General features: G+C 40.2%; 1 protein-coding gene across 3 annotated transcripts in view; it reads right to left on the bottom strand.

Annotated features, from left to right (window-relative positions):
• The window catches only part of DTNBP1 (dystrobrevin binding protein 1), a 229,747-nt gene that overhangs the window by 186,992 nt on the left and 25,052 nt on the right, over window positions 1-17,703 (bottom strand). For 2 of the 3 annotated variants that reach the window (XM_077492226.1, XM_077492228.1), the window contains exons 4-5: window positions 13,983-14,043; window positions 2,384-2,516 (exon numbers count right to left, since the gene is read on the bottom strand). In XM_077492226.1, the coding sequence (XP_077348352.1) occupies window positions 2,384-2,516; window positions 13,983-14,043 (194 nt within the window). The remainder of the gene's footprint in view (window positions 1-2,383; window positions 2,517-13,982; window positions 14,044-17,703) is intronic. The other variant, XM_077492227.1, reaches the window with a different exon arrangement.

A 17,703-nucleotide genomic window follows, 5' to 3' on the forward strand; every position in this document is an offset into this window, starting at 1 on the left:
CGTTGTGACGCACGGGGGCGGAGAATGGCCCCAAATTCAAAAAGTGAAACACACACATTACATTACATACAGTATAATATTTCTGTGACACCAGATGGGCAGCACCAGAACGTGATCCTCCCATTTAGCTTACCTGGGGCCGTGGAGTGCAGTCTTTAGTCCCACAAAGCATATACTTTAGCATATCTAAATGATGTTGTCATTTTTAGTCTTCATTGGGATTACCAACTACAGAAGGTCTATACAGTTTTAGATTCCATTTATAAACCCAGGTTAACAGCCAATCCAAAACAATGCACGATAGGTGTGGAAGAAACCTTGTATTTGGGCTACAGCATTGAGCAAGGGTCACAAAGCCTCTAATGGATATGACTGAAGCCTAGAGGCGATTCAGTTCACATTGTGCGCTATACAAGTATTTCATTCATTCATTAAGTGTCAAAAAAAAAAGTTGAGGACTTTGGAAAATTGCCCAATTTAAATATCCAGCTCCACGTAAGGATTGTACTACCTCAGTGAGCCACTGAGGTATCACCTTATGAGCAGATGGGTCCAACTGATTACAGACCATTCTCCCCTACCATGGATGACTTAGAAGAAAGGAAACAAGGCAATGGTCACAAGATGGCTTCTGTCTGTACAAGACTTTAAACTTTATGTAGAACACAAGCCAGGAATCCAGCAATGTAATGGTGATGTACTGCCTTGCTGAATGTTGAAAAAAGGTTTTCCGTCCTACAGATATGAGCAGAAAGGGAGGTTATGTGAGGCACTGCTGGGCTGAATTTTGGAGGATGTGTAACTTGGGTTTCTCAATAGACATGAGGAGGGGGGGGGGGGCTGAGGTTAAGGGTTGATGCAGAGAACAACTTTTTGTTTACACATATTCTTAATATGTTCTGCAGTCTGGATGCTTTGTAGATCATTAGGTGGGATAAAGCCTACATTTCTTGCTCCACATCTTACCAGGTAGCCAGACCTCAATATTAGTCTCAGTGCTCCACAAGTCTTTAAAATATATGAGCTGACTGATGCCCAGTTCTCTGTGGGAGCCTGCTGCTGGGTGAAAAGGCTAAACAATGACAGACCAAAAAAAAAAAAAAAAGATACAGGTGCTGCATGTTTGTATTGGGGAACTCGTTGAAGCTGTGTTTGCTGCCTTGGACTGTTACAGTGTGTCCCTGTCTCATGCATGGTTTACCACTGCCAATAACAGTTGAGCCTGTCCCCTTACAGTAAACATACCCATACTTTCTGAATATATACATTATGGCACATCTCATTTGAATGCTGCATACTTGACACTAGAAGATAAAGACATAAGACAGCCTGCATAAACTAATTAAATCAAAACAGATGCCCCAGAGGTTTGGAATTTCACTGAAACACTTTGGGAATGTAAAGTGTATTTTAAACCACAATTTACTTTTTAGCTTTGGATAAAATGTGGAAGGATTAGAACCCATGTCAGGATGGTATCGATTTCAGAGTCCTCCTTTGAGCTTTTATTTTCTTAGGATATGCAGGGTAAAATCTTCCAATTAGGAAATCTGTACTACTGTCTAAAGCCTCGTACACAGGATTGGATTTTTGGGCGGGAATTGTATGATGATCAATTGTTTGCCTAAAATCCAACCATTAGTACGCTCCATTAAACAATTGTTGTCCAACTTCCCACCGACAAATGTTGGCTAGCAGGCTAGTAAATTTTCGGCGGACAACGGTCGGCTGTCAGATTTTTGTATTGTGTGTACACAAGTCCGTCACACAAAGTACAAGCATGCATGCTCAGAATCAATGCTAACCAAACACATTAGCGAAGGTGCCCAAAGGGTTGCTGCTCAAGAGCTGAAATTCTACGTAGACATCACTACGTTCGTGTTTGTTGGCCAACAATTGTGTACCGTTTGTATGCAAGACAACTTTCTGGCACATGCCCTTTGGACAAAAGTCTGGCAGTTTGTCTGCTGAAAGTCTGATCATGTGTACGAGGCTTAAGACCATTTATGAGACGTGCAATAAAAAGGGAAATCTCTCCGGAGAGACACAAACAGCAGAAAAAAAGACCCAAGTTCATAACCCCATTCCTGAATGCTGGGTGACAAAGAATACTTTGGTATGAGGTACTTCAGAATGCAACTATCAGAATTCCTCATGTATGGGTCTAATACACTACAGGGGGTCTATGTCTATATTCTGTTTATTCCACCTTCTTAGCTACAGTGCTCTTAGGTTTACAAATGGCTAATTTAACATTCTCACACAGAATATTACCGTTACTTCTAGCAAACAAGTTATTATGACAGTCACACCTGCAGCCATCTTCTAAATACCAAAAATACTAAAAATGTGAAACTTTTAGGTCTGCTTCAAGTGAACTCACCAAGTTTGGCAGTCACAGACTGTAGATCTGCCAGAAATACAGGAACATGTTGTAGCTGCTCCTGAAGCTCCATCAGACCACTTCTCTTCTTCTCCCAGTGAGCAGAAAGCATCACCACCTCACTATCCACCTGCTGAAAGACAAAAATACAGTGTCTGAAGACTGCACCTCAAAATCCTAGACCAATGTTTTATGGGAAACTTTGATGCCAACCTAAAAGTTTATCAAACTAATAATCCAAAAAAACAAAAAATTTATAAAAATAAAAGAAGCCTTATCTAAACCATAAACTCCTCTCTCTGTTATCCTAGGTGTCCATGCACATGGACGTTTTTGTATGTTTATCAGCAGTGGAGTTTATGAACTGTGTTCTGAACGCCATAAAATCGCGTTCAGGAGTAGTTTTTCTGATCACAAAATACGCCAAAGCTCATAAACGCTGATAAACGTAAATCAATTAAAAAAAAACGCTAAAAAACGCTAATAAAACACTATTGTAAGAACGTTAAAAAGCGTTGAAATACTCACTGCAAAGCTACTGGTGTTTTTATATTTTAACGTCCAGTGTGCATGAAGCCTTAAAGTCTCAAAGAAAACAATGCAAAATTCTCACCGTTTTCCCAAAAAATTAAAAAAATAAAATAAATATAAAAACCTTGAATGTGAAAATATCTATAAAAAAAAAAAAAATCGCTACCACTTTCTTGTTATTAGCAGCCTAGAAAGCTCACTGACTCTAGATGCATGGTTAGATATAAATAAAACCAAAGAATACAGCTTCTTTCCTGTCATTACTGAATACATAGAATTGTATACATTCATGGTTGCTTCCAAGTTTCAGTGCGAGTTGATAAAATGACTGAACTGAGTTACAGCAGCATTAAACCCCAAAACAAGAAACAAATGTACTACATTACAGCTTACCAATCATAAGATGGTGCGGCTGTATCAGTTTTCTTTGGCTTTTTTCCCCTCTGATGAGGAGAGCTACAATATGTTAAATATCATATCAACATCAGTGAGCTGGCATCTTCAAGCAGAAAGATGACTTTGGCTCACAATTAGGAGGCCCACAATATGTATCGCGTATGAATATTAGTGGTCTGGTTTCTCCAAGTAAAAAAGGCAATGTCAGCTCATGCTGAAGAGCGGTGTAATATGCCTAATGTCCCATATCAACATCTAAATTGGCATTTTCAAGCAGGAACTGAGATATCAGCCTATGATGAGCAGTGATACAACATGCCTAACCTCATATTAATATCAGTGAGTTGGGATCTCTAAGCAGGAATGCGACATTGGCTCACAATATGGCATCAAGGTAATTGCAGTAGAAGACACTGCAGTAGCAAGGTTAAAGAGCATGCACGAAACAGGATATTTTGGCATTGTGATTATATAAAGAATGTGCTGTAGAAATTTAAGCCCGCTTTAAAACTTATTTTGAAAAGAAAGTCCACCTAAAACTGATATTTTAGCCCACCAGATCCATATGTCAAAAGAACCAATAAAATAACATTTGTATAGTACTAGGTACATTTTTATCAAAAAAAAACAAAACAAAAAAAGCTTTGCACAATACTGAAACCTTACAGAGCTCTATTGTTCATCTTCTCTGGAAAAGCAGACACAGACATCTAGTGGTAGTAATGGAAACTGCAATGACATTTGCACACAATAATCTAGCAACAAACAAGAATATCTTTAGGGCAGAAATGTATACAGGCTGGGAGCTATGTATTATTGAAGCTCACAAATTTCCAAGTTTTGCCATCATTCTTCATTTTGCGCGTAAATCTGTTTTTTTTTTTTTTTACATTACCCATAACAAAAATAGGTAAAATGAAAAAAATTGAATGACTTACTTAAATCAATATATAACCATTAACAAAATAGTCAAAAGTCATGCATGGTTCTGTGTTTTCTCATAAACATCCCCCAAATCAAAAATATATAAATAGGCTTAATTCACAAAGATTTGCAAGAGGATAAGTGGCTTTACATTCAGCCAGATCTAATGATAATTGACAATTTGCAATCACAGCTCTGATAGAAAAAAAAAAAAAAAAAAAAAAAACAACCTGTGCTTAGAGGCCAATAAGCTGCCAACAATCCACTAGACATATAGTGCAAAAAACATATAAAACAATAATGTGGCGCTCAGAATGTCTATAGTCTATGGTCTAGATTGACCAAGGTATAAAATGAATAAAAAATGTGAATAAACACCCAATAATGAAAACGTATAAAAAATTAGCAAGTGAAAAAATGCATGAAAAACAAAGCAATGTGCAAAGGTACTCAAATTTCATAGGTGAATATCATAGAATAGTCCATCTTGAGGAATCAATCACATGAATAAAAAAAGTCTCTCGTGCTGTTCAAGGTGAATAAAGACTTAATCTTTAAATAAGGTTGGCACGCTTACCAGAAATGGACTCGTATACCATACGGCATGTGCGTCAGACAGGTAGTCATGAGGGAATAGTTCAGCAGGATCCAACATGAGAAAGATCGATATTTAGAACATAAGACCCATCCGGTGTTGAGGGAGAGGTTCCAACATCAAAACAAACTCCAGAATGTGCAGTAAACCGCATCAGATTTTGAGGTAATCCGTGGGGATATGCATAAAAATAAAACATCAACTGCACATAGTGTGACACTTACACAGGTGTACAGCAAGCAGAGCAGCAGAGATCAACATCAGAGCTGATTGAAAAGGAAAAAAAGCCTGCTATCCAACATTTGTCCGTGGAAAATCTGACAATTGTCCGATGGAGCATACAAACAGTTGGATTTTCCACCAACAGCGTGTCATCATACAATTCCCGTGGGAAATTTGTGTGTACGAGGCTTTGGAATCAACTCTAGACCTTTTACCTGCTTAATTGATGAAGAAATAACGAAGGAGTAGGCCACACCTGGTCATAAAACAGCTTTTGATTAAACTGTCCAATTACTTTTGGTCCTTTTAAAAGGGGGGGGGGCTATTAAGAGCTGTAATTCCTAAAACCTTCCTCCGATTTGGATGTACATACCCTCAAATTAAACCAAAAATTGTACACTTTCAGCCCATATCCATTATATAACTATAGCTTGAAAACATTTTGGTAAATGCCTGAAAGAATTCTAAAATTGTGCCTGTGTCCAAATTTATGGACCAAACTGTACATATTGCAGATAATATAATTGTTACACTTTCATGTGGCCTGAGGAAGCAGATGTGATCTGCAAAACATGTAACTGTCATTTCAAAACTCTGCAGTAATTGGTGAAAAAGAAAGTCTGCGTTTTAATGTCAACTTTTTTATTCGAACCCTTAGGGGTGATCATTATTGTATATAAATATGTCACGTGTTTATGGTGTTAGTGGTGATTGTAATAACTTAGGATTGTTTTTTATGCCTTGAAATGGTTTTACTGAATTATAATTAATAAAAAAAACTTGATATTTTTATAGGTTTAGGTGTATGAATTGCTTATGTAAATTAAGATAATAACTTTAAACTCCCACTTTTTAGAAATGTATCGGATAATCCACTATTGTTGGAATGTGGTGTCCATATGTACAATAGGAGGACACATTCTATTCACATGATCCATAATTTACCAAGTACTGTATGTTAGGAGAGCATGGGTAGACTAGAATGCAAGGGCTCATTCACACTGTTTGATATGTGTTGACATGGGTTTCTAAAACTACTGCAGACACCTTACCCAAAGACCGGCACACTGTAATATATTGAAGTCTTGTTCTTGGGTTTAGATATACTTTTTTTTTTCATATCAAAAGTACAGTATTTTGTATACATCGGTCTGTTTTAACCACTTGCCAACCAGCCGCAGCAGACTAACAAGTAAAAAATAGTGCTTTTTTCAAAATTGCTCTTTTTTTGTTTATACTGCAAAAAATAAAAACTGCAGAGGTGATCAAATACCACCAAAAGAAAGCTCTATTTGTGGGAAAAAAAGGACCTCAATTTTGCTTGGGTTCAAAGTCGCACGACCGCGCAATTGTCGGTTAAACCGACACAGTGCCGAATCGTAAAAAGTGCTCTGGTCGGGAAGGAGGTAAAATCTGACGGGGTGAAGAGGTTAAACTGCAATTCATTTCCTAAAGATGAATTCTAGGTAAACCGCAAACCATACATTTAAAATGCATACACTTGAAGTGTGCAATGTGCGGACATTCATTGCTGTTGGGACATGCTTAATAACTCATTTTGGATTTGTCTACTGGTATTTTCTTTAGACATAACGCACTGGGCTATGGCGGTATGTAGGATGCAAATGCCACATATTCTCCTTTATAAATGCATAAGCTGTATGGTGGTAATGCCCCACTGTCTAGTTAGGCAATATTGCTTGAATTCTTATTTAAAGATTGTTTGTGTTTCTCCATGGAGACCTCTGCTTAGTCTTATGCCCCATACACACGGTCGGATTTTGCAACAGAAAATGTGCGATCAGATCATGTTTTCGGAAAATCCGACCATGTGTGGGCTCCATTGGAATTTTTCCATAGGATTTTCCGACGCACAAAGTTTGAGAGCAGGATCAAAAATTTTCTGACAACAAAATCCGATCGCATAAATTCCGATCGTGTGTAGACAATTCCGACGGACAAAGTGCCAAGCATGCTCAGAATAAACTAAGAGACGAAAGCTATTGGCTACTGGCCTGTTTATAGTCCCGATGTACGTGTATGACGTCACCTCATACAGAACGATTGGATTTTCCGCCAGCTTTTTGCGACCGTGTTTATGCAACACAAGTTTCGGCCAACATTTTGTGGTCGGAATGTCCGACTGTGTGTATGGGGCATTAGAGTTTTTATGCTGCCTCCCTTTTTCGCATTGTAAATTTGCGGTACATTTACAGATATCTATTCACTCTGAGTGCTGACCACTGCAGTCTGCTTTCATGGAAAGTTCATGGGCTGGGAACCCTGATCAAAAATGTACCCAAGTCTTTACTGTTATCCAGCAATCACAGGCCAAAATTTTCTGTTTACAAGAAATGCCTATGGCTAAAGAGCATATTGATCAGTTAAAGAAACCCTGGATTCAATGGGCTAGCCATTCAATTCATACCTCCTATTCCAGGGAGTGTCTGTTGGTGCACCACTCCATAGCATGGGAGTGTCTACATGTTAACACTAACTCTAAGGGTAGATTTATTTTTGTATATGCAAAACTTTATTCTTTCCCATTTGTGCTCATTGGCATCTACAATCCACCCCCTGCTACATTACAGTTTCTGGGAGAAACTTTTGTTTACGTTGTCAAGTATCCTGATGCCTAGGTTTTATGTATGGGAGAATTTAATCTGTTACTGGATCCACTCTTGGACAGCCAGGGGAGACCCCCTCATTCTTTCTCCCCTGGTCTGATCACTTTTAACCATTGCCTTGCTGAAACTGGATGGGTAGACCTATGGTGGTACACTTACCTCCACTCTAGAGTGTACTTCTGGTCTATGCCAAGCAGACGCAGTCTTTCTCATATTGATATGGTGTTGGGGAATGATAAAGTTCTCCCTAAATTGCACTCTGTCTCCTTTCTCCCCAGGGGCTGTCCCATAAATCCCCTTTATTGGTTGGATTAGAAATACGCCCAGTATTGGAAAATGCACCCCTTTTGGCTGTTCTTGATCAGATCCAATTACCGTATTCCTGACTGGCTGACGGTTTTTCTGGAAGCTCATGGGGAATCCCAAGTGGATGGCATATACTGAGACACATTTAAAGCTTACCTATGAGGGGCACTGAAAGCCACCATCTTTTATTAACCTTGCTTCTAGACAGGACTATGACAACCTCACTACAGCTTATACCCAGGCTGAGGCAGATTTAACATCTGATTCAACCTCAAATCATATACGTTGGGGAAACTTTATCCCACTTTTAATCTAACCATATGATGATACCTAATGCTAAGTGTAAAATGTTTTTCATGAAACAAAAGTTTTTTGAATAGGCCAGCCAATGTAGTAAAATGAAATTGCACAGCAGCAATTGTGTAGTATGGTAATCCCAAGGTTAGATCTGGCACTGGAATATTGGTCCACATGGCAGATGAGGTACTTTTCTTTTTTTTTTTTATTTCCTTTATGCCAATCTATGAGCCTCATCCCTTACTTGCTCAGGAGAGGATATCGATGGACTATTTATCTGACTTAACATTGTCTACCCTCACGACAGACCATAGAGGTATATGCTCATTACGTAGACATAGCACCTGTTCTTGTGCTGTTTACTGAGGCCAACAAACTATACCACCCTCCATGTATGCTGCTACAGTGGTCCTTATCCTTAAACCTGACAAAAACTCCTCCGCTTGTGCATCCAATAGACTGTTATCCTTATTGAATATGGAGTATAAAATCCTGATGAAACCTCTTGTAATGAGGCTAAATAAGGCGATATTGTCTATTATACATAAGGACCAGACTGTGTTCATGCCAGGCATCTGTAGAATGTAACTTCTAGCCCAGCTCCTTTTTGGGTTATTTTACCCAATACTAGTGTTTTAGTATCCTTAGATATGACTACAAACTTTGACTTTACCGAATGGCCTTTCCTGTTATCAGCTCTGAATTTTTTGGGGAATTCTCTGACAAATTTAGGACATAGATATCCATATTGTAAGTCCACCCATGCTCCCACTTATTAGTAAATGTTTTTATCATCTCCCTCCCTTTTGCTACAAAGCAGAACACTACAGGCATGTCCCATCTCCCCTATTTGCCATAGCAATTGAGACTTTGGCCCTGAGATTCTGGCAGTCCTCCCGATTCTTGGCCATTACTTTGAGTGGCAGAATTGACTGCATATTACTTTACGCTGACAACATTATTTTATGTGTGACTCAAATAGGCCTCCAACAGTGGCCATGCAGAATAATAATACTTTTGGTTCTTTCTCACCTTGCAAGCTACTAACCCGACAGGCTCCCCACTTCGACTCTTTCAAATACTAGGGAGTCATTATTACAGTGAATCCTTCTGATACTTTAGCAGCTAAATGTTGACCCCCCCCTCATGAGTTATGGCAAACAAAACTTGCAAAGTTGGCCAAACTTCCTTTGTCTGTAGCAGGAAGAATCAATTTAAATAAAATGGTTCTTCTTCCCAAGTGCTTGTACGTCTTATCACATTATCCTGTTCCGATTACATTATTTAAATCATTACATTCTCAATTTACCACATTTAGTCAACTGTTCAGTGCTAATTGAAGCTTTTTACACTACGGCACCCTATGTGGCAGGCATGGCACTCCCAGATGTCTACCTATACCATTTGACTTGGTGGGTGTCACCGGTGACATTGAATAGAAAGGAAACTCATTTGAGCTCAATACTACAACTGACTCGATAGTTGTTTAGTCTGGAAGCACCACTCACCCATCACCCTTGAGGAAATTACCTATTTTGATTCTAGCATGATCTGTGTGGAGCAAAGCTAAAAAGGTTACCTCATATTCTGAGATTCCTTTAGAATTACCCTTCTGGAATAATCCAATGTTTGACCAATTATACTCTTATTGATGCTTCATTTTGGCAAAAAGGGGTCCTTCTGAACCTTTCAGAAGTTTATAGTAACAGGGTACTACATTCCTTTCAAATACAGGTGTACTGTAACCTTCCTCATATGTATTTTTTTACTTATTTACAATTACGTCATGTCTTGCAGACCCAATTTGGAACACATTTTCTAATATTGAATTATTCGCTTATTGTACTCCCAACTACTGAATGGCAAAGTGGGGAAAACACCACTGCCTGTTAAAACTAAATGGCAATCTCTGCTTTCAAATATATCAGATGAGGATTCTGAAGAAATAAAAAGGTGTTCCCTGCAATTAACAACAAGCTTATCCAATTATATATTATCAAACTTATCTAACCTCATTTTGTCTATTTGCCATGGTTAGGATTGTCCACCTCTAAAGCTGGCCATACACCTATAGATTATCTGCAGATTTTCTATGGTTAGATGGAAAAAACGCAACAGATTTCTCAATGTTCACTAAACTGTGTGGATGGAGGAATCTCCCACTTTTTCCATCTAACCATAGAAAAGCTGGAGATAATTTATAGGTGTATAGCCAGCTTTACTGAGGTGTGCACAACCTAGTGCAGATTTCATACATGTAATATGGGCTTGCCCATTTATATCCAGTTATTGGAAGCAAATTTTAGGTTTGCTCTCCTCCTTAATATCACCCCTATTCCATTTACCCCAGAGATCTGCCTATTAGGACTAATTGTTGAGGAACATTGGTCCAGATATGTCAAGATTTTCCTGTGCAAGACATTCTGGCTTGTAAAATTACACTGAGGTGGAAGCAGGCTGCTCCCCTCACAATTTCTCAGTTTATACTAGCAGTAAATCAGAAAATCCTATATGAGAAATTAGTGTACAAGGGGTTTGCCCTCCTAAATATCATAGATCTGGGACATCTGTAACTCAGAACGTACTCTGTATAAAAACCAAAGCATGAAGGTATTTGTCTTTCATGAACGTGTGTGTGCGATGCACAAAACTAGTCTTAATGCAAAGAAGAGTAATAGTTTACTTATATGAAATGGGAGGCAGTGGTTTAGGATTTTATAGTTGTTTATTAGCTGTTTTTAAACTGTCATTCTATGGAACATATGCACCAATTCTGCCTTCTCTTGCCACAGTTTTGTATTCTCTATTTGTAATTCTCATGCAATAAACAAATTGAAAAAAAAAAAAAAATAAGTAGTGACGCAATAACACATAAGGATTAAATTGTGTTTTATACACCTGCATTGAGTTTGGTTTTATTGATAGATGCAGCGCATTTTTGCTTATTTAAAGTTTATTCTTTTACTAAATATGCCAAGTTTTCATATTCTTCTAATATTGACCACAGACATTCTATAGAGGACCTGATCCTTTAAGTTCTGCGCAGGCACAGATACTTTTCATGCACGCTCTGAGGGCCAGTTCACACCATATGCAGTCCAGTGCGTTTTTTCTGCATCAAAAACGCATGGAAAGTAGGTTATATGGTTTTCAATGGCGTAGTCAGGGGAGTTGCTAAGTGGCAAAAAGACCAGGGGCTTCAGCACGGGGGACGGGACGGGCGGTAGTGGCGCAGGATTTTTTGGCTGAGCAGTGGGGTTGTGTGGCGGGGGGGGGGGGTAAGCTCACTTGCTGGTTGCTGCCTGGCTTACCAGCACTCATCAATGCTGACCACTAAACTCAAATGCCTGACACACTGATCAATAGATTGACCTACCTACCTGACATACATACATACACTGACCTACCTAACCGACGGTAGTGACATACATACACTGACCTACCTACCTGACAGTAGTGATATACATACACTGACCTACCTGACTGACACACACCGACCTACCTGACCAGACTTCAGGTGTCCTCCTGCAGCTCAGCGGTGCGCCCATCACAGTAGAGTAAACAGCAGGGCCAGGCACTCCAGGCAGCCAGAGCCATGATGACAGGCAAGACGAGGAGACCCAGCCGCCCGCCCGATCGGCAAGTGGGGATCTTCTGACAGTGGCGCAGCGGCCGCATTGTAATTCCCGCATTCTGGAGCCTGCAGTGCCTATGATGGACATCTCACGATCCGTGGTCCCCCGCATTGGGTCAGTGGGACGCGCATCAGCGCTGCAGGCTCCAGAAGGAAGGACCTGCTATTACACTCAGGATCAGATCGGTCCCCGCTCGGGGCTATTAATAGAACCGTGCCCATCCGAGACCGGGGCTTTTTGGGGACCCACTCCTCGGGGCTTCAGCCACGGTCAGCATACGACCACCCCCCCCCACTGATGCCACTGGGCATAGTTCACACCAGTGCTTGCAGCTCCAGGGCATTCCAGTTAAAGAAAAAAAAAAAAAAAGTAGAACATGTTGCATTTTTCCTGCACTGGACTGTACTGGAAGGCTGTAAAACGCATCAAAAACGCACTGGAACGAATCGGAACACACATGTCCTTATTTAAAAGGTTAATAAAAAAAAGGGAGAATGCACTGGACTGCATCAATAATGCACCAAAAACGCACTGTGATTTTTTTGGTGAGTTTTTGATGCAATCAAGTGCATTTTTTCCCCCAATCTTTTTCTCAACCTTATAAAAAATGTGTGTTCCAGTGCATTTTTGGTGCATTCAGGTGCATTTTACAGCGTTCCAGTACAGTCCAGTGTAGGAAAAATGCAGCATGTTCTACATGTTCTTTTTCTGGAACGCACTGGAACTGCAAGTACTGGTGTGAACTATGCTATTGAAAACCATATGCATTTTTGATACAGAAAAAAACAAAACACACACACTGGACTACATGTGGGGTGAACTGGCCTTAACTGAGTTTGCTTAACAAAATTTTGACCCCCAAAGTCGGAAGAAGACCCCGGGAGCTGCCGAATAAATTACTTAAAAAAATCTGTCTAGTGTTTTTTTTGACACTTTTTTTTCCCTCAGGTGAATAAATGGGTAGGGGTATGATGTACCCCAAACTCATTCACATAGGGTTGGGCCGGGATCTGGGGGCTCTCCCGGATTCCGATTCCCGTCCGCAGACCCCGTCAACCAATGGCCAGGGTTGTCGGGAAGAGGCCCTTGTTCTCATCAACATGGGAACAAGGTGCTTTGCCCTCCTGCCCCAAAACGCCCACCCGCCCATGTTGAGGGCATGCGCCCTGGTACGGTTCAGGAAGGGGGGGTGGGCTTGCTCGTCCCCACCCTCTTTCCTGACCGGCCTGCTTGCTCGGATAAGGGTCTGGTATGGATTTTGGGGGGACACCCATGCCGATTTTTTGGCGTAGGAAGTTCCCCTTAAAATCCATACCAGACCTAAGGGCCTGGTTTACCCCTGGAGGGGAACTCATGTCAGTTTTTATTATTAGAGAGGCCACTTTTCCTGTAAAGTCGCTTCAATATAGATGGAGATCCGACTTGGAGGCGACTTCCATTGGGTTCTATGGGTACAAGTCGCCTAGAAGTCTGATTGAAGTAGTACAGGAACCTTTTCTGAAGTCGGAGTGACTCCAGTAGTGTGCATTAAGACGAATCCATTCACTTACATTGATTTTTTCATGTAGCGCAACTTGAGGCGACTTGAAGTCGGATCCAAAGTTGCCCCTGTGTGAATGGACACTAAGTCAATGGCCTGAAACATACACAGTATGCAAATGAAAGTCATAGAAAAAAAAAAGTCAGAACCTATCTTTCGTTCCAGGTCAGCGATTCAAAACACTAAAGAAAGAGGGACAAAATGACAGCCAGGCAAATAGAATTTTCAGAAAAAGACATTAGCTTTGGCTGTCTCCATGTCACTTTCATGTCAAGTTTACTTTAAAGCATTTATGTGTTGTAGACCACAGCTAACTAATATACCTATGTTCACCTTTAGCTTAGTATCCACCACATTTCAGGAGTGCATTTTCTCTTAGTGGTTCAATAAGTAACACTATTGTTTAATAGACAAGACAATATAATTGGCATCAACCAAAAAAAAAAATGCAGTGAAGTAAAATAATGTGTGTTCTGTAAAAGAACATCTAAAACACTTTAAAAAGGTATACAGTGATAACTCTTACCTCCCCAGCTTTAGCACATTCTCTTGCACCTTTGTGAAGGGAAGCCCAGGTGTCTTCGTACCTGTCAAGATATAATAAGGATAGTTTTAAATATACTTGAAAGGGGTTGGTTTATTTAAGTGTGCCTTTAGCTAAATAGCTTTAATATATGGAAAAGATTTGGTCCAAACACCTCAGTGACACCCAAAAAGAATAGGCACCTCATCCCCTACTATATATAGATTTGCATAGAAGGGAGGGGGAGAGAAACGGGGGGGGGGGGATTTTTCAATGGTGCTAAAAATAATGAAACAAAATGTACAAAAAATTCATAATAATTTATTAATATACATTAAAAAGGCAATATGAGATCACATATAATATACAAAAAAGGGAAAGCAATATACGCATGGTTACTCCACAAGAGGAATTCCGGAGGTAAGAGTTGACAGGCTGACAGCACTTGTTCCCAACATGTTTCGCAATAAGCTTCCTCAGGGGAAATGTGCAACTAACAATAGATTTAATAAAAAAAAAATTTTTAGTATACAAAGAAAAGCAAATTTATTACAGAATGCATGTAGGTATACGATGGAAACTAAGTATAATAACCCCAGTGTGTGAGATCTAACAGAATGGCGCTTACCGCCTATCGCCAGGCAGGCCGCATACCGGGAATCGACAACAAGGTGGAAAGAGTTGCAACCACTAGGTCAAATCAAGGGCCGCCAAGCCTTATGGAGGGCACAGATGGGGTTAAGCCAGTGCTAAGGAGATAAGTGAATGAAAGGTAAGTAAGGCAGAACGGTATGGCAAGAAATGCAAAACAAGATCCTAAGAAACTACACAGAATAAAATAAGAATAATACATAATCAATAATAGAGTAACCTCAATTATATGAGGAAAAAAGGGCAAAAGCCTCAAACGATAAATTAAATTTGAATAAGAAAGATATATAATAAGACGAGAAGTAATTATTAATGTATAAAATAACAAAAGAGGTAAAAGAAGGTATTAATAAGTATTATAGGTACAATGATGAAAAAATGAATTGACAAAGGATTAAGTGTAGAAGTGTACTTACACCTATTGTACTAGTTGAAAGTGGGGCGAACTAAAATGTATCGACTTCAGAAAAGCTGCTCGCAAAGTGTGGATTAGTAAACCCGATAGATGTGTAGCCAAACGAACGGGTTAGTACACCACTGCGCTGCCCCTCGATAGGTTAATTCCCTAGGGACAATCGGAACATTAAAGCTAAGTAAAAAATATATATGAAAACGAAGATAAAACAATATGTCCGAACGGATTAATGTAAATTACCAAGGGATAGCAATCCGGCATCGAAGCAACCAGAAACCATGTGTGATAATGCGTACGTAGCAGCAAAAGATTGCCCTGCTTATATATCCCCCATCCAAGGAGCCGGCGTCTGACGTCACCGGCTCGATGTAGACACTATGGGAAAGGAACTGCGCATGTCCGGAACTGGCAACGCCGACAGCAGAACTACAGTACCCAACATACCGCTGTGCCGGCGAATGGCATACCAACAGAGCGGTTGCTAATAAACGTTAGCAAAAGGGGGGGTGGCCGTATTCGATCTCCACTACGGTGGAGAGAGGAGATGAATGCAGGCAAGCCAATCAGCTGACCAGCCCCGTCCCCACATAATGGGGTCACATCCAGAGACCCATCCAAAACGGGTATCCCAAATAGTACATGAAAACGGGGACACCCTGGGTGTCCGTATGCCCTCCAAGAAAAGGGGCCGGGAAGCCAAATGATGTGCCGAAGTGATGCACAGAACAATTACATCCGAGCGGGATGTCGGCGACTGACGGGGCGCCATTATGTGAACAAGACCCATTGTGAGAAACAGAGATCCCAATGTTCAAAAACCATGAGTCACATCCACGGATCACACACACTGCGGAACCATAAAAACAATAATAAAAACTGAAACAAATGGGAATAATAATAATAATATATAATATATGTTTACAACACATTAATAATGGAAATGGTTTATCCTTAGTTATTAAATTACAAATAAGCAAATACAATTGTAGGGGAGAATATATATAAAAAAAAAAAATTAAAAAAAAATAAAAATTTTTAATGTAAAAATAAAAATAAAATGAATCCTATCATCCATGGGGGCACAGAGTGGGAGTCAGGGGGGCCAGTGACTTAGGGAAGAATACCCTCAAAGGGAGTTATAAAAATGATCTATAACTAATATTTTCGTTAAAACCCGGATATTGGGTGGCCTTTAACGTGAAAATCCATTTGGCTTCGGTCTGCAAAAGGAACTTAACAGAGCCGCCGCGCAAATTCAAAGGTATATGTTCCAAAGCTATGAAGCGAATCCAATCGGGGTCAAAGGAATGATGGACCCCTATGTGCCTGCTGATAGCCGTAACTATTTTTTTGTTTAATATAGGTTTGATGTGATCTTTAATACGAATTGAGAACATTCGTTTAGTCTTGCCCACGTGGAAACCTCCACACCGGCACTGCACTAAATACACAATGCCAGGAGTGGAGCACGTGACGCGGGACTTAGGAAAGAACCAGCTACCATTAGGTAATTTAACTTTGCTAGAATTGTTAATATACGGGCACATTTCACATTGGCCACAAGAATATGTGCCTGGTTGTTTAAGTGTGGTGAGTGAAGAACTATCTGTGAAATGGCTTTTAACCAAACAATTTTTTTTTTTTTTTTTTTTTTAAATATATTCTCCCCTACAATTGTATTTGCTTAATTTAATAACTAAGGATAAACCATTTCCATTATTAATGTGTTGTAAACATATATTATATTTTTATTATTCCAATTTGTTTCAGTTTTGATTATTGTTTTTATGGTTCCTCAGTGTGTGTGTGATCCGTGGATGTGACTCATGGTTTTTGAATATTGGGATCTCCATTTCTCTCTATGGGTCTCGTTCACATAATGGCGCCCCGTCAGTCGCCAACATCCCGCTCAGATGTAATCATTCTGTGCATCACTTCGGCACATCATTTAGCTTCCCGGCCCCTTTTCTTGGGGGGCATACGGACACCCAGGGTGTCCCCTTTTTCATGTACTATTCGGGATACCCGTTTTGGATGGGTCTCTGGATGTGACCCCATTATGTGGGGACGGGGCTGGTCAGCTGATTGGCTTGCCTGCATTCATCTCCTCTCTCCACCGTAGTGGAGATCGAATACGGCCACCCCCCCCTTTTGCTAACATTTGTTAGCAACCGCTCTGTTGGTATGCCATTCGCCGGCACAGCGGTATGTTGGGTACTGTAGTTCTACTGTCGGCGTTGCCAGTTCCGGACATAAGCAGTTCCTTTCCCATAGTGTCCGCATCGAGCCGGTGACGTCAGACGCCGGCTCGATGGATGGGGGATATATAAGCAGGGCAATCTTTTGCTGCTACGTACGCATTATCACACATGGTTTCTGGTTGCTTCGATGCCGGATTGCTATCCCTTGGTAATTTACATTAATCCGTTCGGACATATTGTTTTATTTTCGTTTTCATATATATTTTTTACTTAGCTTTAATGTTCCGGTTGTCCCTAGGGAATTAACCTATCGAGGGGCAGCGCAGTGGTGTACTAACCCGTTTGTTTGGCTACACATCTATCGGGTTTACTAATCCACACTTTGCGAGCAGCTTTTCTGAAGTCGATACATTTTAGTTCGCCCCACTTTCAACTAGTACAATAGGTGCAAGTACAC

Source organism: Lithobates pipiens, unplaced genomic scaffold (genome assembly GCF_037356315.1).
Source record: "Lithobates pipiens isolate NorthernLeopardFrog02 unplaced genomic scaffold, aLitPip1_a1.2 Scaffold_19, whole genome shotgun sequence".
Classification (NCBI taxonomy): Eukaryota; Metazoa; Chordata; class Amphibia; order Anura; family Ranidae; genus Lithobates; species Lithobates pipiens.